This window comes from Silurus aristotelis, assembly GCF_946808225.1.
Source record: "Silurus aristotelis genome assembly, chromosome: 17".
NCBI lineage: Eukaryota > Metazoa > Chordata > Actinopteri > Siluriformes > Siluridae > Silurus > Silurus aristotelis.
In genome coordinates this window covers 17,114,450-17,138,364 of record NC_139590.1, presented here as the reverse complement: position 1 = coordinate 17,138,364, position 23,915 = coordinate 17,114,450, and the positions used below count along the sequence as shown (strand labels likewise).

General features: G+C 38.9%; 3 protein-coding genes and 2 long non-coding RNA genes across 6 annotated transcripts in view; 2 read left to right on the top strand and 3 right to left on the bottom strand.

The window, feature by feature from the left end:
- Window positions 1-4,434: 4,434 nt before the first annotated feature.
- On the bottom strand, window positions 4,435-8,515 carry LOC310739692 (uncharacterized protein). Its single transcript, XM_083565867.1, has 4 exons — window positions 8,375-8,515; window positions 7,476-8,141; window positions 5,676-5,816; window positions 4,435-5,583 (listed from the first exon to the last, which is right to left on the bottom strand). Exons 2-4 carry the CDS (start codon window positions 8,088-8,090, stop codon window positions 4,711-4,713), a joined length of 1,629 nt encoding a protein of 542 aa, XP_083421993.1. The 5' UTR covers window positions 8,091-8,141; window positions 8,375-8,515; the 3' UTR covers window positions 4,435-4,710.
- Window positions 8,501-17,444, top strand: rnps1 (RNA binding protein S1, serine-rich domain). The gene is made up of 7 exons (XM_083565964.1): window positions 8,501-8,622; window positions 10,847-11,002; window positions 11,202-11,393; window positions 12,078-12,183; window positions 12,272-12,425; window positions 14,974-15,115; window positions 16,936-17,444. Coding segments are annotated over exons 1-7 (858 nt in total). The 5' UTR covers window positions 8,501-8,620; the 3' UTR covers window positions 17,042-17,444.
- Window positions 12,457-23,915, bottom strand: part of LOC310739802 — a 351,802-nt gene continuing 340,343 nt past the window's right edge. Inside the window, exon 2 of the long non-coding RNA XR_014537500.1 lies at window positions 12,457-14,583. This is a non-coding gene — a long non-coding RNA (uncharacterized lncRNA). The remainder of the gene's footprint in view (window positions 14,584-23,915) is intronic.
- On the bottom strand, window positions 17,348-22,502 carry LOC310739804. The gene is made up of 2 exons (XR_014537502.1): window positions 22,354-22,502; window positions 17,348-19,093 (listed from the first exon to the last, which is right to left on the bottom strand). It is a non-coding gene; the product is annotated as an uncharacterized lncRNA (long non-coding RNA).
- The window catches only part of LOC310739726 (arf-GAP with dual PH domain-containing protein 1), a 42,738-nt gene continuing 37,265 nt past the window's right edge, over window positions 18,443-23,915 (top strand). The window contains exon 1 of one of the 2 annotated variants that reach the window (XM_083565936.1): window positions 18,443-18,770. In XM_083565936.1, coding sequence (XP_083422062.1) covers window positions 18,671-18,770 — 100 coding nt within the window. In that variant the 5' untranslated portion in view covers window positions 18,443-18,670. Of the gene's footprint in view, window positions 19,074-23,915 lie in introns of both variants that reach the window. The other variant, XM_083565937.1, reaches the window with a different exon arrangement.

Here is a 23,915-nt window from a genome sequence, read left to right as displayed (position 1 = left end):
TTTGAGGATGGATTGGACTGTAGTTAAATATAGTTCATCCATAGCCCATGATGGATAAACACAATTAATAACAACAATTAAGCTTTTAGTTTTAGAAAAAGTATAGATAAAGTCTGTACTTATTGTTTTGTTGTTCTTGTATCTTTTTAGGTTGTTGAAAACTACAGCTGCAGAAGAAAAACCTCATCAGTAGCAACAAATCTTTTTTTCAACACGGTGGACTTGTCTGCATTTAATGCATATTCAATTTTTACAGCCATTGATCCCTTCCTGGAACCACCAAAAGCACTACAGGAAAAGCCTTTTTTAAGAGGAGCTGGGCAACATTACTGTGTCTGCAGCCATTGTAAGGAGAAAGCACTTTTCCCGTGCGCCATTTGCTGCTGCACTTGTAAGAGCGCTACAGTCCTCTGTAGCTGCCCTTCAGACCCCTTTAGACCCCTTTAGACACCAGCATCTTAGCAGTTCAGAGGGGAACATGTAAGTGGTGCAAAATATAAATAATCTGCACTTGCATCGCCTGTGGTGGATTTACTTGTAAAGATCAAGAAGTGATTTGCTGCAAGGCATGCTGGCAAAACCACACACACACACACACACACACACACACACACACACACACACACACACACACACACACACACACACTCTATAATATTCCATAGAAAACTCAATAAGAAATTAAGTTTTCTATCCACAGCGCTATTTCATGGTCTCGTGGCGCCACCTAGAAGTCAACATTGTGTAGTCAGCACAATCAAAAAATAAAAACGCACATTGAACCTCTTCCCATCAGGGCACTACGAACTTTCAAAAATGCATGCATATATAATGCCATGGCGGCGCAATTAAAATATGTCGTTATATTTACAGTTAATGAGGAAAAACAGCCACAAGCAGTGTGGAATAATATAATTTAATCTGATACTGCAAAAAAAACAAAACAATGCATAAGGATTTGTTACAAATCTTTGACACCCAAGATTGTAATAAATGGCAAAAAAAAATCCAGTCCACAATCACTTTTTATATTAAAATTGTTATTTTGTGTGTTTTTCTCATGTCTGTGGCGTCACTAATTAAATTGGCAATTAAAACATTTTAATCCTGGATCTTTAAAAAATAATTAGTAGTTTTGATCAGAACCAAAGTTGATTAAAGGATTTAGCGAAAAAACACTGGGTAAGGGTTAAAAAAACTAGTTTGGGATATATATCCCCTTGTCCTTTTTAAACTACTCTAAAAAAAAAAAAACCAACACACTCGCTGTTAAAAACAATTTTTACTCAGTAAATTTTACTCTAATTAAATTTTAAATGAGCTACTTTTTACTTTTACCTGGGTATATCTTTAGACTGGTAACTTTAATTTTACTTAAGTAAACTTTCATTGAAGTAACAGTACTTTTAATGTGAGTAGAATTTTTTATTACTCTTTCCATCTATGAGAAAATGTTCTATCAATTAACAGAATATTCTGAGAATAAAAACAAAAATCTTTAAAAGAACTACCACCACCATGCTTGACTGTAGGCAAGAAACAATTTTCCTGGTACTGTACTCCTCACCAGGGTGTTGCCACACATGCTAGACACCATCTGAGCCAAACAAGTATATTTGTCTCATCAGACAACAGGACATGGTTCCAGTAATTCAAGCTCTTGGACAGGTTGTCTCCAGCCAACTTTTTGCAGGCTTTCTTGTTTACCAATTTCAGAAGAGGCTTGGGACAACGGCCATGCAAACTGACTTGTTGCAGTGTGCGGCGTACAGTTTGAGCACTGACAAGTGCGCCTTCTGCTTCTGCAACCACTAAACCAATGCTGGCAGAACTTATGCATCTGTTTTTTTAAAACAGCTTCTGCACCTGACACACAGCACGAGAACTTAACTTCAGTGAATAACCCTGGCAAGGGCTGTTCCAAATAGAAAACATCTGTATTAATCTGGCCACTGTACTATAATTAAGTTTCAGGGTGTTACCTACTTTTTATAGCCTAGGCCATTTTTTTGGAGAGCAACAATTCAAATTCTCAAATCATCAGAGAGTTTGTTGCCTTGAGGTGCCATGTTGGACATCCAGTGATGAATATAAAAAAATTATACTCAAAACACCAAATTTTAACTGCTTTAATACAAGATAAACAAATTTAAAATGGTCCTGCCAAGCAGAAAAAAACATGAGCATGATGAACAGGATATGTGGCTTTGCATAGTTAAGCAGCATACAGCTGTAATCACTTACAGTGATCTCACTTTTGTTGCCATCTATTTTGCCAATAATGGCTGTATGTTGATATATTTTAAGAGGATAGTAAATCTATACAAGCTGCAAATTGACTACTATAAAAATTAAACTTATTTTGTATTGTATTGAGTATTGTCTCTTGAGAAGATATACTAAAATGGTTGCTGAAATGGGAAAGCTGTAGTGTTTTTTTTGTGAGATCTATACAGGTATGAACAAAAGTATCACATTTTAAATGTAACATTTCAAGGATGTTTGGAAAATGTTCTTGAGGTATCATCAACTTTCAATGTGATTTCACTGTGATGGCCCTGCATATGACAGATTCAATCAATGCGGTATGAGAAGAGACTGTGGTACACAAAAACAATTGCTAGTAAAAAAAAACTGGCATGCATTGCTATGACATTTGTTTGGTTAATAGTCACCATTGTTACGTTTCATATGCTGATCCTTGATGTCTTTGCTGTAGCTCTACAGGTTTTGTGCATAAAGCCATACTGCAATGAATGCTGGGTGCTAGTGTAGTACACAACTCCCAGCATGCATTGCAATATAAACAATTATGCAGCTGAAGTTCTTACTATTTTCCTTATTTGCTTTTATTTTGGTGTTGCTTGGTTTGTTGTGACTTTTCAGTAGACTGTTTTGTGATGTTCATGGTTGAGATTTGTTTTCCCATTTTTTAAATTTTTTTTTTAACCAATGTTAAGTTTCATATGCTGATTGTTAATGTCTGTCATCAAATTCTAACTTAGTTCAAAACTTTTATTTGTGTATGGTGTATTAGGGCCATTTTGTATTAAGTGATTGCTGTAGCAATCCAATTGTATTAGTAATATGTCATACATTTAATAAGTGACTAAACAATGATTGAGTTTCATAAACTAGACTAATTCATAACAATGTTATCAGCTTCATCAGACCAAAGAATCTTTCGGCTTTTAAAAAAAAAAAAAAAATTGTGCTTGATAAACAGAACTAACAACCACAGCTGGGAAAAAAAATCTAGTTTTTTAAACGTCACAGTTCAAGAGCCCAACTACAGCAAACAATGATCTCCATTATGGTAACTGGTAAAATGATAATACACCTAAAACCTCAGTAAGAGCTTTTGTACACACATGACAGAAATAAAGTCACACCGGTTAGTAAGAAATGAAGCTGGTAATGCTGTCTTTGCAATTTGTTTGTTTTATTTTCCTGTGCTGAGATCTTGAGAGATGTAATGTGTTTTTATTTTCACTTGATTACATCTTTGGCTGTAAGTTGAGTTTCTCTTTCCTTCAGAGATTCTGCTTGGTGGGCATACAGGTGGGCATCACTAACGTTTAATCCTTATTTAAGTAGTTACTTCATTATTTAAATAACTATATCACTGCATCAATGTTACTTCAACAGTATCCTCAAAAATTTTGGATTTTGCTGTGGGATTAAATGGGTTAAATGTGTAAAATGAAATAAACACACTTGTAAAATGTATTTTAAGAGTAATATACTGTAAATATAATTTACAACAAACAACAAAAAAACAGTATAACTGTGTACTGTATAAACAATCACACACTTTTGTTGAGAAAGCAGTGTCCAATCAAAGTGTTTAGATTCATCACTGAGAAAAATGCGGGAGTTGTTTATTGCATGTCCTCACTGTCTGAATTCTAAATCTGCAAAACGAAATTATACCAGGTTTTTTTTTTTTGCAGCAAAAGCACATAACTTACATTAGACTCAAGTCATGAATTGTAGTGTCTTTGTATTTCTTTTCTTTTCTTTTCTTATCTTTTTATTTTATTTTATTGCACTTTAATTTGAAAAGGTGTTCCTTTACTTCAAAAAAACTAGTTTGAGATTTATATCCCCTTGTCCTTTTTTAACTACTCTAGAAACCCCCCCCCCCCCCACACACACACACACTCGCTGTGCTTCAATGTTTCTTTTAAATTGTTCTGTAAAAAAGATGTGAAAATTATCAAAGTTAAAAGTTAACACTTGTGTTTGTAATTGGAATTTTTTTTTTTTTTATTATTTTTTTTTTTTACAATTTTTTTTACATTTTACTGTTATGATGTAGCACCAGAACTTATATTTTTGTTTATCTGTAAAATAAAAAGCTATTTTAACTTCACCATAAATTTATGTTTTTGGCTTTACTATATAGACATGTATACAAGAAAACAGAAATGATTTTCCTTCATAAAACAACTTGTATTTGCTCATTAAAGTAAAAACACATTAAAATTAAAAATACAATGAAATTATTTTGGGGGATTAAAATGTCTTTGTGAATGTACTGTCTGGTGTATGGTCCATTAAAAACACGTAACCTAAAAAGCTTCACTAACTGTCCACTATTGCTGAAGCTACAGTATTATAAAAAAAAAAAAAATCACTGTAAAATGTGTCTAAATTCAGCAAGGAGGATAAAAAAACCGAGCAGTATATGTAAACTTCTGCAGTCTTTTAAACATTTTCAATTTTGACAATAGTCAGCTGGGTGTCATGCACAGAAATAGGTTCAGTAGAAGTCTGGCTTGAAGATCTGCAGGCTTGAAATGATCTTTCTGTGCTCTGTGAGGTCATTTCCTCAGACTTGCTGTCCAGCCCTGCATAATTGTCTGTGTGGGGCTGTGAGTAGCTGACGATCTCGGGTGTGAATGTTTGTGTGTGTGACTGTGTAAATGAGGGTGAGTGTGTCTGGCTGAATGAAAGAGAGTCAGAAGTTGGAAAGCCATTTATAGCAGCTGAGCTGAGACTGTCAAGAGAAAATGGCTCAATGTTATCAAGAGCGGATCCATCGATTTCGTTGTATCTGGACTGTACTTGGTTGCACAAACTGTTGCCTTGGCTGGGGGTGAAGGTGCCCTGGCTGTAGGAGGCTGAGGACAATGGACAAGATGGCATTGTAGAAGTTGTACTGTGCTGAAAGGCACAGGGTCCCTGTTTAGATGATATTTTCTGCAAGGTGCTAAGGATCTGCTTTTGGACCTGTGTTTGCTGGCTCTGCTCCCTTTCCAGGCGGCCCTGCTGCTCTACCATCATCCTGAGAGCCACACCAAGACTGCGCACTTCAGAAGCCAGAGACTTGACCTGTTCCTGCAGTGCACTTATTGCCCCAGTGTCCACATTGCTCTGCTGGCTTGGGGGAGACTGCTGCTGACTGCTCGGAGCCTGGGACCTTACGGTTGAACTCACATTCTGTGGCCCAGTACTTGACTGGCTTGGCAGGGGAATCCGAATGCCAATACGGGGCGACTGTTCTGTTGAGCGACTGGGTATATTTGCCCGTTGCTGTAATCCTTGTCGAAAAAGGTTGGTCCCTGGGTATAGTCCTCTCTGGGAATTATAAATTAGTTTTACAAGTTTGAAATGCATTCATGCCAATATGAAATAATTCTAATAAGTTGATACAAAAAGTGTTTACTCACCACAGGTCGAGTAGATGTGGGGTTGAACGAGGTTGTTTGAGGTAACATGACCTTCCTTCCATCTGAACATGGGAAACATGACTGATCTTTTCTTACTAATGAAACAGTCTGTTGGGCAGATTGAAGGCCACTGTCCCGTACCTATAAAGAAATTCCTAGGTTTGTCAAAAGTTACATTATTTTATAACTACACTACTCCTGCTGTGGAGATGTTTAGGAGAGATGGCAGTGAAGTTTTTAACTAAATTGTTTAATACGATTTTGGAAGGTGAGAGGATGCCCGAGAAATGGAGAAGGAGTGTGGTGGTGCTGGAAAATAATGAGGACAGTGTGACAGCAATGAGGATCAGCTCTGAGCCTTTTCCTGTTTGCAGTGGTGATGAACAGGATGATGGATTAAGTCAGACAGGAGTCTCCATGGACTATGATGTTTGCATGATTTTTAATGTTTTCAAATTTGTGATTTGTGGTGAGAGTAGGGAGCAGGTTGAGAAAAGCCTGGAGAGGTAGAGGTACGTGCTGGAGAGAAGGGGAATGAAAGTCAGTAGGAGTAAGAGAGAGAAGAAGAGGTGGAGAAGGTGGTGGAGTTCAGATACCTGGGTCAACATTGCAAAGTAATGGAGAGTGTGTTAGAGAAGTGAAGAAAAGAGTGCAGGCAGGGTGGAGTGGGTGTAGAAGAGTGGCAGGAGTGATTTGTGATGGAAGGGTATCTGCGAGAGTGAAAGGGAATGTTTATAGGACTGTGGTGAGACCTGCGATGTTGTATGGTTTAAAGACATTGAGTAAAAGACAGGAAGTGAAGCTGGAGGTAGCAGAGCTGAAGGTGTGAAGATTTTTTGTGGGAGTGACGTGGATGGACAGAATAAGAAATAAGTTACATACGCAGAGGGTATGTAGGACGTTTTGGAGGTAAGGTGAGGGAGGCACAATTGAGACTGTTTGGACATGTGCAGAAGAGGGACATGGGGTATATCGGTAGGAGAATGCTGAGGATGGAGCCACCAGACAGAAGGAAAAAAGAAAGGCCAAAGAGGAGGTTTACTGATGTGGTGAGGGAAGACATGCAGGTAGTTAGTTTGAAAGAGGCAGATGTGAAGGACAGGGTGGTATGGAGACAGGTGATCCACTGTGGCGACCCCTAATGGGAGCAGCCGAAAGAAGAAGACAACGACTACTCCTGCTGTGATTTGTCATTTAATCCCAGTAACAGAGCAAAAACATTTTTTACAGCCAAATATGTCTCTTCTTTTTAACTTCTTTTTAACCCAACCTCTATCTGAACTGGAAGTTATCATTAGTACAGACTTATTAAAACTGGACAGATAAAGAATAGTAAAAACTGGGTGGTTAAATTTTAATCTCCAACTGTCGAGTTTTGGGCCTATATGCCCATGATAGACTCAGATTGCTGTTCTTAGCTGGCAGTAAATTAAATGCCTTACTGAAAAGAGAAAATATGAACAAATTGGTTTGAGTTGCCAGGAAGGCAATTCTAGTGAGCATAAACGCATCTCAGCATGCACAAAACATTGAACCTTGCAGTGGATGGGCTATAACACAAAGGACCATTTCTTGGCCAAAGTTGAAGTCACATTTTCTCCCATTCTGATTTATGATGTGAACATTACTGAAGCTATGTTGACCTGTATCTGCATGATTGTATGTACTTTGCTGATGCCATGTGGAACTGAATGAATGATCATATATCCTATTAAAGTAGACAGAAATTGTAGAATAATTTATGACTATGTTCCATCATTATTCAATAAACCCATTTGGAAAACATACTGGACTACATACCCTTGCCCTGTGGAACAAAGCCTTGTCCAGAAGCCTTTTTCGAGCCACAAGGACTGGGTTTGCTGGCGAGGGGGTGCACCTTCTCCTTGAAAACGTTCCAGCCATTGCTCCTGAGCCAGCTCCTGAACGTACTGACTGAACGGCATCTCGCTGGGTATTCTGTGCCAGTGAAGTGACACTTACGATTCTGACATCCTCGTCCTTCCTCTCCCTCTGCTGCGGTTCCTGGCTAGTTGGGCCTGCCCCAGAGGTGTGTCCTCTGGGATCTGGTGGAACACCACTCTGCCCCGAGGAGTCTGATGGGGGTGAGATTCCAGTAACATGGGCAGTCTCACGGAGCAGATTCCTTAGTTGCTGCTCGCTCCAGCCACCATGTCTCACTTCGCCTAGACCCATATCCCTTGATCCCGAGGCTACTATAGGTCCACCATTCCTAAACACTGGAACATCACTTTGCCTGCCTCTTCCATTAAACTCCTTCAGGAAGAGGTAGATTGCCTGAGCAGATACTTTGATGTTCTCCAGCTCCAGCACAGCTTTGATCTTGCGGAAGCTCAGGCCCGCTTCACGCAGTTCCACCACCTTGCGCTTGGCAGCGTCATCCAGCCTACCCATGGCCCCAAAAGTGTTTTCAGAGTACACAAAACTTCCGTTCCAGAGTTCCAGCTAAGACACAACAGTACATAATACACATGGGCAATTATAATCAAGACATCTCTACACACAAAAACCGACTATAAATAAAAAAACATTAGAAGGTCTGCTCTTGGATGTGTTTTTCTCAGCATATTCGAAGCGATTAATGACAATTTAAAATAAACACCAATGTATCAATCATTAAAACACCCCTAGTCCGTTGGCTAAACCGGAGCCCGGTCGTTAGTACTAGCTTCTTTTACCTGCTCATCTAAATAGATGTCTCGGATGCAGATAGTTATGTGCGCATGAAATAGATTGTGATCTCATTTCTGCTTTTATCGAACAACAAAGAAATTGCATGTGCTCAGATAAAGATCTCCAGCGAGAGAACCGTAAACATTGGTCCATCAAAAAAAAGGTCGCATGTTAGATGACGTCATCGCATTGGTTACGCCAACATAAGGCGACACTGGGTTTCGCGCTAGGACGTGTTGTGCCTGTCGAAGATGTAAGTTACAGATTCTGTTTTTAAATATTGAACTATGTAATTGCTTTATAATAAATTAAATTACACATTTATTGCATGTTTGTAACACCCTATAAACAGAAGTGAGCTAGGCGATATGATGCCATTGTTTTTCCGTTTTGTATAATTTAGCTCGCTAGCTAGCTGACTACCTCGCCGTATAGCCAAGTTAGTTAATGGTCCGAAAAACTGGAACTAATGACTTGTTATTCTGTCTAAATGTTATTCTGGATAAACAATGTGTACGTGAAAGTGTTATAATATTGAAATTCGGGTTAGTAAAGCGTAGATTGCTTTGTTAATTTCCGTCGTGAATGAATGAAAAGCAGTCTTCCGTGCAGCGCCGTTAGCAAGAATTGACTAGCATATGTTTTATTTGTTTAATAACAACAGCGTAGTTAGAGACGTTGGCCTTAGATGCCTGGTCTAGACCGAATCTAATCATCGTTATAAATAATAATCTAGCTAACTTTTGTTTGATGGTTGAACGAACTGCTTCTTAAGCTTTTTGAGAAGCGAGACAGGATTAGTTGAGCATGGCTGGAGACACCAGCTGGCTAACTGACCTACCGCTAAAGCTGAATAACACGAACATGGAGAACATTTCTTGGGTTTAGCGATGCAAATCATCTTGTTTAAATCAGAAAATGCATTTAGCAGAAAGCAGAATAGAAAGTTGGCACTATATGGTAATGAGAATTGGTCTGCACTGAAGTTAATTAATGATATGTTTTAGGATATGACCAGCCTTTATCAGATTTATAGGCCAAAACGTTTGAAACCGTTTGAAAATATATATTATAAATAAATAAATATTAGGGCTGCAACGATTCCTCAAGTAATTCGATTACAAAAACTCATCGAAGCAAATTAAGGTAACACAGAAGACAGTGCAGAATGAAAAAAGGGAGGAACGGGAAGCAAACAGTGGCCAAAGAACACGACAAAAGTTTTCCAAAGTTTGGGATTATTTCAAACTAATACATGAAGAAAACACTGTACAGTGCTGTTACCGTTTTTAAATTAATTTGAAATAGAATTTTATATTTTTATTTATATACAATGCATTAAAAAAGTCCCTGCAGTGGCTGCGTAGAGTAGGGAGTGGAGCACATTTTTAAAGATGGTGATAAATACATAGATTTATTTCATGGAAATGTTCAAGCAACTTTTCCAGAGACAAGAAAACCACATCACTATACTGTGCTAGATTTAATAAATAAATACATGAGGGAGAGTAATTGAGTTTCATTAAATTAATGGTTTCCCATAACATACTCTATGTGCCCATTTCAGAGGGACTTTTAAAAATGTAAATTTTTTTGAAAAAGAGAAACAAATTTCTCTTATTTATTATTGCTCTTTAGTAAAGAAAAAGTATTTCTTATCCGATTAATCGATGGAATAATCTATAAAAGCAGACCTAATAAAAAGTGTGTTTGTGTGTGAGAGAGAGCGCCTGCGGTATAAGATAGATAGATAGATAGATAGATAGATAGATAGATAGATAGATAGATAGATAGATGTGTGTACACACAAATCTCTTTCCCCATAATGTTCTTGCAGGGTTTCCACAGGGTCTTAAAAAGTCTAAAATTAAAAAATAAAAATGTTAGGCCCATAGTACCATGTACCCAAGTATCATATTCATGTAGCGCAACCTCTAATGCTTATTAAAATGCTCCTGCAACCCTTTAGAATGTTTTGTTTTTTGTTAGTTTCTATGGTGCTGTAGTTCTTTCTTTCACTAGTCCAAATTTACTTTACTTTATTTCTGCTGCAACTACAAATGACACCAACATGCAAAAGCGCAGCAGCTTTCTGTTATTGTATGGACCTGGTTAAGGCCAGTTGCTTACAACATTTTTGTGTGTTTGATGTCGTGATATAGATCCTAAATTTCATTCTTAATGGTCTTTAAAAGGTCTTAAAGTTTTACATTTGTCTTGGTGAAACCTGCAGAAACCCTGTCTTGTAACCCATTAGTTATTCTTCCACAGCCTGGTCCTAGTTTGCAACTCGCTGCTTTGGGAACTCAGATCTGAAGTGCTTTTTTTATTTTTATATATATATATATATATATATATATATATATATATATATATATATATATATATATATATATATATATATATATTATTACACAAATATTATAAAACATCAGTTTTAAATTTTTTTTCTATGTTTAAAAAAAATTTTCCCACAGGGCTCCATCACCTACAAAACGCAGGGAGCGGTCAGAAGATAAAACTAGAGAACGGGGCAAAGATAAAGCTGTGGTAAAGGAAGGTGCTGAGAAGGAGAGAGGCCGAGACAAAAACCGCAAGCGACGCAGTAATTCCACTGGGAGCAGCAGCAGCAGGTCAGATATTTGCAGTCTGTGTCTGATAATCACTCCTTCCTTTATATATATATATATATATATATATATGTATGTATGTATGTATGGGTTTTTATTTATTTATTTTTTGCTTTTTATTTAATACTTAATAGGGGAATTTACCTCTGCTATGAGTAAAGTCTTTCTTTTTTCCACATTTAATTATTTGTTCTCAATTTAGGTCCAGGTCCAGTTCCAGCTCCAGCAGCAGTTCTGGTTCCAGTTCAGGTTCCTCCAGTGGCTCCAGCTCCTCATCAGGCACTAGTCGCTCTGGCTCTTCAAGCTCATCACGGTCCTCCAGCTCCTCTGGCTCCTCAGCATCTCCTAGCCCGAGCCGACGTCGTCACGACAATCGGAGGCGGTCTCGTTCAAAGTAAGCTGTTCAATTTTTTCTTTTGACATGTCTTCGTTATTATAATAATAAAAATAACAATTATTGTTGTTTTTTATTATTATTATTAATGTTGTTGCTGTTATTGATTCAAGAAAATAACTACTTTTTATACCTGTGATATGCTTTGAGTAGCGATGGATTAGTTCCAATAATGTTTAATATTCATTTATTTTATTATATTAATAATGTGCAATTTATAATTGCTTTTGTATAATATCTTATTGCTGTACTCTTGATCTTACTTTTGACTGCGTTAAAGATGTAAAAAAACACCTGCATGCTTAAATGGAAGGTGTTCTTATTGCATATAGAAATGTAGTTTTTGATACAATACAAAAAGAAAATTGGGTAGTCAGTCAACAGAAAAGATTTGTATTGATCATGTTTTACCAAATGACCTGAGTTTATATTTTATAAATACATGTCTACTTGTGAACAAGGTTCTTGTACATGATAAGCCAATGTTCTAGTGCATTTTTGCACCCGTTTTATTTATTCATGTATTTTTGCAGCAAAGTGTGATTCAACCCAGCTAACGATTAAAAAAAAAAAAAATCGTTTTTTTTCCACGGTTTGCCATGGTGGCTTTGTTTTGGCTTCTCTTTAGTTTTTTGTAAAACAAAAAAAATTTAAATGTTTGCTAATCTAATTTTTCCATTCAAGGTCTAAGTCTCAGAAGAGAGTTGATGAAAAAGAAAGGAAAAGGAGAAGCCCTAGCCCTAAGCCCACCAAGCTTCATGTTGGAAGACTGACTAGGAATGTGACCAAGGTAAGGCAAATTTACCAGACATATAGTTGAACTGCATATAACATTTTAAAACAAAAATCTGCAAGCATGTAAATTCTTGTGTTCTTAGGATCACATTCAGGAGATCTTCTCTACATATGGGAAGATCAAAATGATTGACATGCCAACAGACCGATGTCATCCCAACTTGTCCAGAGGCTATGCGTATGTCGAGTATGAAACTTCAGAGGATGCCCAGAAGGCCCTGAAACACATGGATGGAGGTTTATTTCTTCTTTATTTTTTGTTTTCTGGGAGAATTATTTACTAGTTTACTATTGCAATATTGAATATTAATATATCCAATATTTCATATTGTTTATAGGGGTATACTGAGCAGGGGAGTATCACAAATGTCACAGCTATCAATGTTTTGAAGTATGTGTGCATAGAATATACCCCCAGAACGTGATCCTTTTTAGGCTTTTTTTTTAATGGGCTACAAGCATACCAGTTATTACATTAAAAAACAATACATTACATTGGGTTTAAAAATTACCATTTAAATGGAAAATTACACACAGCGTGCATTTTCTTTTAAAGCTGAAAGTAGTAGTATTAGGAGTATTAAGTAGCCGAACGTATTAGAAAGGAAGGTTTTTTTTTTTTTTCCTTTTGGTGTAAGTTTTTAGGATATTAAGCTAAGATTAACTGCAGCTATAGAATGTAACTCACATGAGAAAGCTCCATATAATGCAACTTAATATCTGAATAATTCATGCAGGTTTCCAGAAATGTGTGGTTATGGCATCAGTGTCATATTTGGCTTATTAACTACTGTAATTTCCTGAATTTTTTAAAAAATATTTATTTTTAACATACACTGAAACAAATCAACTTAACACAGGCTTTAACGAAAGACCGTGCCTGTAACACGGCTTGTAACAAAACAGGAGCCTACCAGTACCAAGCCATTGGTCCTCCTCCTGCGAACTGAAACCACTGAAGTCATCTCCTTCGGTTGAACAGCCTCAGAATTGCTTCATCCAATGTTCTCTCAGAATCATTTTCATTGTCGCTCTCGTCATTTTCATCTGAAGGCAAATTCCCCGCTGAGCTCGTGCTGCCCTCTTCAACACCCAGTACTCCAGCCTTCCGAAACCCGTTGATTATAGTGGATTTTTTGACGGTGCTCCACGCTGTCAGGATCCACTGGCAGACTTGACCATAAGTTGCTCTTCGCATTCGGCCCGTTTTAGTGAAGGATCCCCCCCCCCCCCCCCCTATGTCATCCAAGCCTCCCACTGAACACGGAGCGCCACCTTAAATGCACGATTTACACTGATGTCGAGTGGCTGCAAATACTTTATGCCACCAGGAATCACAGCTGGAATTGAGTTTGTCCTCTTGATGGCTTTTTTCACAGAATCTGTTATGTGAGCCCCATGCTGTCCATAATGAGCAATGCCTTGTTCGTGTGAAAAAATCCTCCCGGTCGCTTGCCGTAACACTGCCTCAGCCATTCATTCATTAGGCTTTCTGTTATCCATCCTTTCTTGTTTACTTTGACAACAATTTCTCTCAGGAGTTTTTCTTTTGGCATCGTAATGTTTAAAGATGACCATCGGAGAAAGTTTTTCTCCCAACGCCGTACAGCTCAGTACGGAGGTAAAGTGCGTTTTTTCGTGGCCAGTTGTTTTTAGCGCGATGATTGTCCTTTTCTGTTCACAGTCCGAGTAAGCGGCAGATAAAATTTTAGCGGAACCTCATTCATATTAATTATGTCGTGCGGGCCGATGGAATGCTCCGCTATCTTTGCTTGAGTGAATTTGCGGAAGTTTGAAACTTTTTCCTTGTAGTCAGGAGGAAGCTGCTGACACAGAGTCGTCCGTGACCTTATGGACAGGTCTTTACGTCTCATAAATCTAAAACACCACGATGCTCCACCTCTAAAATCCTCAAGCTTCATTGCGGTGGCGATAGTTTTCGCTTTTAGTCGGATCTGCGCAGTTGAAACACCTCGGCCGTCTGCTCTCTGTGCGTTGACCCAGTCTTCAAGCTCATTTTCTAGTTCGGGCCATTTGCTTTTCTTCTCTCTGAGAGCTTTTATTGTCTTTTTGCACTGATTTAGTTCCTCATGCTGCTGTTTCCAACATCTTATCATCGACTCATTAAGTCCAAGCTCCCGTGCAGCAGCTCTATTTCCTTTTTCAACAGCCAGATTGATCGCCATCAACTTGAAAGCTGCATCATGTGCATTTCTCCGTGTCTTTCCCATGATAAATGTGTAGATGACAAAATGGCTACCTTACTCGGAATGATTCAGAGGGGGCATGCTTAATTTGATATAAAGAATTTCATTGGTTCACCTTAAACCCGTTCGGCAATTTCATTGGTCTAATGTTATGTCGCTCAGTTTTTTTGGCTTAAAGTATGTGAAACCTGAAAAAACCCATTAATTAGCCGCTTCGTTGTTTAAGCCGCGGGGTTCAAAGTTTGGAAAAAAGTAGCGGCTTATAGTCCGAAAAATACGGTAAATATTCTTCTCGACAGATACCAGATTATTCAGTATTCTTTTATTATAGAGTGGTTTAATGGATTTATATCATGACTTTATTATTACTCCAGCAGTCTAAATTAGTGCATGACTAAAAGGCATAGCTGGAAAATAAAGATTTCACCCAGGGTCCCACTACTCCAGAATGCCATTTTGTAGAATCCATGCTTACGTGTAGTTGTGGTCTTTTAGTGACCAAAGTGGGACAAAGTTTTGCTACAATAGAGTATTTATTAAACTGAAAACATTCTTCTCTTTTATTAAATTTTTTTTAGGTCAAATAGATGGTCAAGAAATCACAGCGACAGCTGTCCTGGCACAGAGGATGCGACCTGCCCCTCGCAGGCTGTCTCCTCCACGTAGGATGCCTCCTCCTCCTCCCATGTGGCGCCGTACTCCACCTCGTATGAGAAGAAGGTCAGCATTTATTAACATCCACGTTTGATATTTATTATAGATTAGTGTTTTTTATATATATATATATATATATATATATATATATATATACAGTGGGGAAAATAAGTATTTGAACACCCTGCTATTTTGCAAGTTCTCCCACTTAGAAATCATGGAGGGGTCTGAAATTGTCATCGTAGGTGCATGTCCACTGTGAGAGACATAATCAAAAAAAAAAAATCCAGAAATCACAATGTATGATTTTTTAACTATTTATTTGTATGATACAGCTGCAAATAAGTATTTGAACACCTGAGAAAGTCAATGTTAATATTTGGTACAGTAGCCTTTGTTTGCAATTACAGAGGTCAAACGTTTCCTGTAGTTTTTCACCAGGTTTGCACACACTGCAGGAGGGATTTTGGCCCACTCCTCCACACAGATCTTCTCTAGATCAGTCAGGTTTCTGGCCTGTCGCTGAGAAACACGGAGTTTGAGCTCCCTCCAAAGATTCTCTATTGGGTTTAGGTCTGGAGACTGGCTAGGCCACGCCAGAACCTTGATATGCTTCTTACAGAGCCACTCCTTGGTTATCCTGGCTGTGTGCTTCAGGTAATTGTCATGTTGGAAGACCCAGCCTCGACCCATCTTCAATGCTCTAACTCAGGGAAGGAGGTTGTTCCCCAAAATCTTGCAATACATGGCCCCGGTCATCCTCTCCTTAATACAGTGCAGTCGCCCTGTCCCATGTGCAGAAAAACACCCCCAAAGCATTATGCTACCACCCCTATGCTTCACAGTAGGGATGGTGTTCTTGGGATGGTACTAATCATTCTTCTTCCTCCAAACACGTTTAGTGGAATTATGACCCAAAAGTTCTATTTTGGTCTCATCTGACCACATGACTTTCTCCCATGACTCCTCTGGATCATCCAAATGGTCATTGGCAAACTTAAGACGTGCCTGGACATGTGCTGGTTTAAGCAGGGGAACCTTCCGTGCCATGCATGATTTCAAACCATGACGTCTTAGTGTATTACCAACAGTAACCTTGGAAACGGTGGTCCCAGCTCTTTTCAGGTCATTGACCAGCTCCTCCTGTGTAGTTCTGGGCTGATTTCTTACCTTCCTTAAGATCATTGAGACCCCCACGAGGTGAGATCTTGCATGGAGCCCCAGTCTGAGGGAGATTGACAGTCATGTTTAGCTTCTTCCATTTTCTAATGATTGCTCCAACAGTGGACCTTTTTTCACCAAGCTGCTTGGCAATTTCCCCGTAGCCCTTTCCAGCCTTGTGGAGGTGTACAATTTTGTCTCTAGCGTCTTTGGACAGCTCTTTGGTCTTGGCCATGTTAGTGGTTGGATTCTTTCTGATTGTATGGGGTGGACAGGTGTCTTTATGCAGCTAACGACCTCAAACAGGAGCATCTAATTTAGGATAATAAATGTAGTGGAGGTGGACATTTTAAAGGCAGACTAACAGGTCTTTGAGGGTCAGAATTCTAGCTGATAGACAGGTGTTCAAATACTTATTAGCAGCTGTATCATACAAATAAATAGTTTTAAAATCATATATTGTGATTTCTGGATTTTTTTTTTTTTAGATTATGTCTCTCACAGTGGACATGCACCTACGATGACAATTTCAGACCCCTCCATGATTTCTAAGTGGGAGAACTTGCAAAATAGCAGGGTGTTCAAATACTTATTTTCCTCACTGTATATATATATATATATATTGGAGATATTATATCTATATCTCCAAGCTGCCATGTGCTATATCAATATTATATAATGTATAGTATTGCATACTTTTTCTAAAACATTTGTATTAAATCTAGGTCTCGGTCACCACGTCGCCGCTCCCCTGTTAGAAGACGGTCTCGCTCAAGATCTCCAGGTCGCAGACGCCATCGCTCACGCTCGAGCTCTAATTCTTCAAGATAGAAAACTTCTCCCCAAGATCTGTGAAAGCTTGTAGTTTAGTGTCTTACCTTAGTTTGTTTACAGCAACAATTAAGACACTTCAGTCTGAATGGGCCGAATCTACAAAATGTGATCTGAGTAATAAAGTAATCCAGATATTTTTTTTTTTTTGCTTCAGAAATTGGCCTGTATGCAAATTTCCTGCCATTACATTGTGTTCAGTTGAGTGAATTTGTTAATCAATTTTACCCTTTATTCACTGTGTGTTGTGCATATGGAAAATGTTGCGTTCTTACTTGCCGTATGCAGCTAGTGCCAGCATACAAGTTATTTCTCTTTTCTTTTTTAAGTAGTTTTAAGGTTACTGGAAGCTGATTAAATTACATGTCTGTATTGATTAAAATTCCAGTGTGTATTGATTAAATGTTCAGTCCCCACGTGACTTATTGTAAATAACAAAAAATAACTTTTCGAGTAATTGTTAACAGCAGCTCACCGATGCTCGAAACAGAAACCAACAGGCTGCACTATAAAATGAACTTTTTATATGTAGATGTAAATAAGTTTTTAGTTGCTATGTTAATGAAGTACTAAATATTTAAAATATCGCACCGTTTTTTCAAACCTGTAGGTACACTTACTGGCCAAAAATAAGTGGACCCAAGACAATTGCATCTATAAGTATGTTGGATACCCCATTTCAAAACTATGGACAATGATATTGAGAGCTGCTGCTTAGGTATGAAAACCCATTTCATGAAGTTTCAGACACGCAACCAGAAGCAGTTTGGAGCAGTATAGTGAGTGATCCAACACAGAACAGGTCATCTTAGGCACTCTGTGGCCGTGCTCTGAGTTAGTGTGGTCTACCGCTTTTTAGTTGTGCTGCTAACGCTCTCAGACGCTTTCGATTTCACAGTAATGGCACATGAAGATATTTTACAAAGGCCTTGTGGCAAAGGTGGTATCCTATTTTACTGCCACGTTCAGGGTCACGCAGCTCTTTGGCATAATCAGTACTCTTGTGTTTCTGGACCGCATAGCGATATGCTTGCTTTAATGCACCGGTTTGCAATGGGTGTTGATGGTAAACAGTAAATGATCAGTAAACATGATGGGCGTGCAGAAATATGGCCATAACGTGCATACTGTAAGCATCCTACAATAGGGTGTCATAAGTGGCAGCTCCATGAAATGCATAAATATATTACTCTTGAATATGCCTGAGAAATGGGAAGAGCGTGCCACTCGACTGATATCGCCTGATATATGTCTTTAAAGTAGTATTAGTAGTTTATGCTTTACCTTCCTCAATCTTAGGCCATTTAAAATGACTGAAGGCATGCTGTCCGAGCACGACCGCTTGAGGTCTCTCTCAGCGAAGAGTGGGAAACACGAGAGAAACTCAGCAGAGCCCAAGCCGAATTCATTCCGCACGACAGCTCCTGTCAGCACCGCAAACGTTTTGGTGTCCTCTTTTGCCGTTAATTTCACGGCCCAAATAGTACCGACACCGCCATCTGAAAATGTGCCATCAATCGGGACTTCTTGCCTGACGCGCTATATATCGAGCGAGACCGTCGCGCGTGACATCACAGAGCCGAATCCCGACGGAAAAGCTCGCTGCTTAGTCCGAACGAACCGAGACAGATGTTCAGCATGGATTCAGAGGAAAACGAGAACAGACGCTTACTTCGGGAGTTACTAAAAACACCGGGGAATGCGTGCTGCGCCGACTGCAGTGCTCCAGGTAAGATTTTCTCCAAGCAAGCAGCTCGGAAACAGCACCGGTCTCTTCTGGAAGGTAGTGTTTGCCGAATTCAAAACCCGAAATCCGGCACCGAAGACCATTCAGAACCGGCGCCAGGATTTAATGTATAGACTGCAGTTTGGGTCAAGCTTCCAAATAAGTCTTTGGTGCATCTATTTAGAGATGCAGTGTAGGTCAAGATGATCGTCATCAGTCCCCAACAATGTCAGGCTTTCTTCTGAGTTGCCGGGTGAAAGAGCAGACCGCGCCTAGAGCCAAACCCGACCCCGACAGCCTGCGACTGTAAGCTGCCTTCCACCTCTCTGGAAAGTTCACATTTAGGCTTTATTAGTCAGAATTTTTGCTGTTTTTTTATACAAATATTTATGCAAAAAGAATCTATCAAGAATGTTTTCTCTTTATTCTTGTATTGCCTCCACGGTGTGGGCGTGGCTGGTGTGAGTATTCTCATCGCCAAGTGCACAAATGTCATTATGTATTGAACTCAGTGTCTCTGAACCCTGCTCAGCTATAATGTATTCCTATTTCATCCACTGGTATGAAATCCAAACGCAGTTTACATCGATATTTTCCACCACACCTACTGACTCAGAGTCCCTCTTTGCCAGTATTGTAGTTGATAACCATTAAAGTGAATTCACTAATCTGGCACCAGAAACATAACTTAATTGAGATATATTGTGGCTGTAATGCCTACAGAATTACAATGTTATTAGACTGTACCTAGAAAAGCTGTTCTATAGATGTAACGGATGCATATTTTGGAAAGCCTTTGAGATATATTGACGATGGAGTGCTTTGGCATCAAGACTGCCCAGCTCCAGGTAAATCACTGGTTCTCATGTTTGCCAATGACGTACGTTTAGACTGGGGGAGAAGTAGATAAAGCATTTCAAAGGTCACTTGCCACCTTATCACATACTAGAAGACTTGTAATTTTAGGAACAATTTAATATCCACATATCTTTTGGATGTGTAACTTTTGTTCATGCCTTTATAGTTCAGTTAATTTGGACAAAGTCAAACGACATTATGCATTGTGTATACATTTTAAGCGGAAGTATGCACAGTAAATGTGTTTGGATATTTGTTTTCCCTCACCCTCACCTTTTGGTGAATATGTTACATTCCTCAAATTAATTAGATTAGATTAGATTCTACTTTATTGTCATTGTGTAAGGTACATGTACAGAGCCAATGAAATGCAGTTGCATCTATCCAGAAGTGCATAAGAGGCCTGTTTTTATTAAATAGCAATATGTTAAATGAGTGTATGGGTCCATATGAACAGGCGTATGAGTGATTAAAGTACAGAAGGTGCAGTATGTGATAAGATATAGTATATAGTAATCTAGAATATAACTGCAAGATTGTGCAGTAGATCAGACATGTCAAGTAGATAGCATGCTCAATTACATGATATATACATAATTTTATGGCATTTGGCAGACACCCTTATCCAAAGCGACTTACAAGTATTTCATTTATACTCATTTATAACTGAGCAGTTGAGGTTTAAGAGTCTTGCTCAAGGGCCCAGCAGTGGCTTGGTGGTGCTGGCATTTGAACTCTCAGCCTTCTGAGCAGAAGTCCAACATAACCACTGAGCTACCATTTCAGTGGTACATGTGTTCATATATGAATGTTTGTATAATACAGTATATACAGAATACATTTTGGTGGAATATACAGTAGTGCAATGATAACATAAGTAATAAGTGCAAACAATCTGTAGTGGATAAAGCAGTGTAATACAGACAAAACAATGCAGTCGTGTATATGTTGACATTATATGCTGTTGACATACAGTGAGGAAAATAAGTATTTGAACACCCTGCTATTTTGCAAGTTCTCCCACTTAGAAATCATGGAGGGGTCTGAAATTGTCTTCGTAGGTGCATGTCCACTGTGAGAGACATAATCGAAAAAAATAAAAATCCAGAAATCACAATGTATTATTTTTTTACTTTTTATTTGTATGATACAGCTGCAAATAAGTATTTGAACACCTGAGAAAGTCAATGTTAATATTTGGTACAGGAGCCTTTGTTTGCAATTACAGAGGTCGAATGTTTCCTGTAGTTTTTCACCAGGTTTGCACACACTGCAGGAGGGATTTTGGCCCACTCCTCCACACAGATCTTCTCTAGATCAGTCAGGTTTCTGGCTTGTCGCTGAGAAACATGGAGTTTGAGCCCCCTCCAAATATTCTCTATTGGGTTTAGGTCTGGAGACTGGCTAGGCCACGCAAGAACCTTGATATGCTTCTTACAGAGCCACTCCTTGGTTATCCTGGCTGTGTGCTTCGGAAGACCCAGCCTCGACCCATCTTCAATGCTCTTACTGAGGGAAGGAGGTTGTTCCCCAAAATCTCGCAATACATGGCCCCGGTCATCCTCTCCTTAATACAGTGCTGTCGCCCTGTCCCATGTGCAGAAAAACACCCCCAAAGCATGATGCTACCACCCCCATGCTTCACAGTAGGGATGGTGTTCTTGGGATGGTACTCATCATTCTTCTTCCTCCAAACACGTTTAGTGGAATTATGACCCAAAAGTTCTATTTTGGTCTCATCTGACCACATGACTTTCTCCCATGACTCCTCTGGATCATCCAAATGGTCATTGGCAAACTTAAGACGTGCCTGGACATGTGCTGGTTTAAGCAGGGGAACCTTCCGTGCCATGCATGATTTCAAACCATGACGTCTTAGTGTATTACCAACAGTAACCTTGGAAACGGTGGTCCCAGCTCTTTTCAGGTCATTGACCAGCTCCTCCTGTGTAGTTCTGGACTGATTTCTCACCTTTCTTAGGATCATTGAGACCCCACGAGGTGAGATCTTGCATGGAGCCCCAGTCCGAGGGAGATTGACAGTCATGTTTAGCTTCTTCCATTTTCTAATGATTGCTCCAACAGTGGACCTTTTTTCACCAAGCTGCTTGGCAATTTCCCCGTACTGATTGTATGGGGTGGACAGGTGTCTTTATGCAGCTAACGACCTCAAACAGGTGCATCTAATTTAGGATAATAAATGTAGTGTAGGTGGACATTTTAAAGGCAGACTAACAGGTCTTTGAGAATCAAAATTCTAGCTGATAGACAGGTGTTCAAATACTTATTTGCAGCTGTATCATACAAATAAATAGTTTAAAAATCATATATTGTGATTTCTGGATTTTTTTTTATGTCTCTCACAGTGGACATGCACCTACGATGACAATTTCAGACCCCTCCATGATTTCTAAGTGGGAGAACTTGCAAAATAGCAGGGTGTTCAAATACTTATTTTCCCCACTGTAAAAGGTCGATCGATATCAGAAATCAGGGCAGCCGATGGCCCATTTATAATGCAGATTTTTTGGTCGGTTTCTTTTTTTAGAAAAGTCTAATAGTTAATTAATAAGACGTGATACAAAAAATGCTTACATTAAACATTTATCTAATGAAACAAGCTTCTCCAATCAGTGCACTTGTTATCAGGTTTTGCCCCCCATATCTATCTGTAGCCTAAACTAAAGCTGGTTGAAGGCTCACTAGCAATACAGTTCCAAATACTTACTGTCATTCTCTCTCCAGATGTTATTTTCATTCTCATGCTCTTCTACAAAAGCAGCTTCATATTTAAGCTATGAAATTTATAAGGTAGAATCAAGAACACAGGATAAGAACTTAAAGCCCTGTACACACCAAACTGGCGGTCGGGCGTCAGGGTTGTTTTTTAGGAGGGGTGGGGGTGAGCGTCGATTGGTTAAATTTTTTTTTTTTCGCATCATTGGTTCTAGTCTGACGGCTTCAGCTGTGATTCAGCCGAAAAACAGCTGAAGCCGTCAGACTAGAACCAATGATGCGGGAAAAAAACTAAAACCATCAGCGGAATCAGTCGAATCAGCGGCGGAGCTCGTTTGCAAGAAAGACAACTCCGATTGGCTAATTAGCTTAGCAAATGAGCACATGCGAAAAGAAACGTAACACACGTTATTCTAGCTCTTGTTTTTGCAACTTAGCAGACATGTTTGAAAAGCTACATAAATCTGTTAGGAATGATCACAGAAGGTGTAAACTAGGGATGGGCAGATCTATCCTAGAGTATCGATATTTTCTATACTGGCATTGTATCAAAAGGAACTATTCTCAAATAAAAGTATAGATCCTATCTGTTTTTTTAAACAAGGGAGTTTATAATATTTCAATAATATTGATATGCCATATAGTAAATAAATATTTATAAAACTTAAATAGGAATGTCAATGGGAACTATACCTTATTCCGCTGTACCACCGCTCATCATGAGAGCGTTGACAAAGTACAGCTGAGGAGACCTAAGGACCTAACATAGACACAACCCTGAATCTCTGGCTTGATTCCGAGATCTTTAGCAGAATTGTTTGAGAGAAAGCTATAATTTATACCATACAGATTGTTTCAGATATGAAGATATTACAATATTTAATGAGAAGCAGAATATTACACTGCATATAAGTTTAAATATTTAAACTGGACTTTTTTTAACAGTAAGATTAATAAAACATTTATACATATTTAATAGAAGTATCGGTATCAATATCGACGATACTTGTCTTGAAAGTGCTTGGTATTGGATTGAAAAGAAAATTATTGGTATCGCCCAGCCCCAGCTTAAACACTGCTTGCTTTATATTGTCACATTTCTAGCTCTTCTGGTTTCTCTGTTTGGATGGTGAATACAAACTACTGCCACCTGCTGGTATAGGAGAGTGCTGCACAGAATGCACACACGGTTTGGTGTATCAGATGCGCCTGCCAAATAATTGGCCTAATTTGCAGCGCAATCTGATGTCGATTCTTCTTCTTCTTCTTTCGACTTCTCCCATTAGGGTTTGCCACAGCGGATCATTCGTCTCCATTCCCCCCTGTTTTCTACATTTGCCTCTTTCAAACCAACTACCTGCATGTCTTCCCTTACCACATCCATAAACCTCCTCCTTGGCCTTCCTCTTTTCCTCCTTCCTATCAGCGCCATCCTAAGCATTCTCCTACCGATATAACCCATGTCCCTCCTCTGCACATGTCCAAACCATCTTAATCTCGCCTCCCTCATCTTGTCTCCAAAACGTCCTACAAGTGCTGTCCCTCTAATAATTT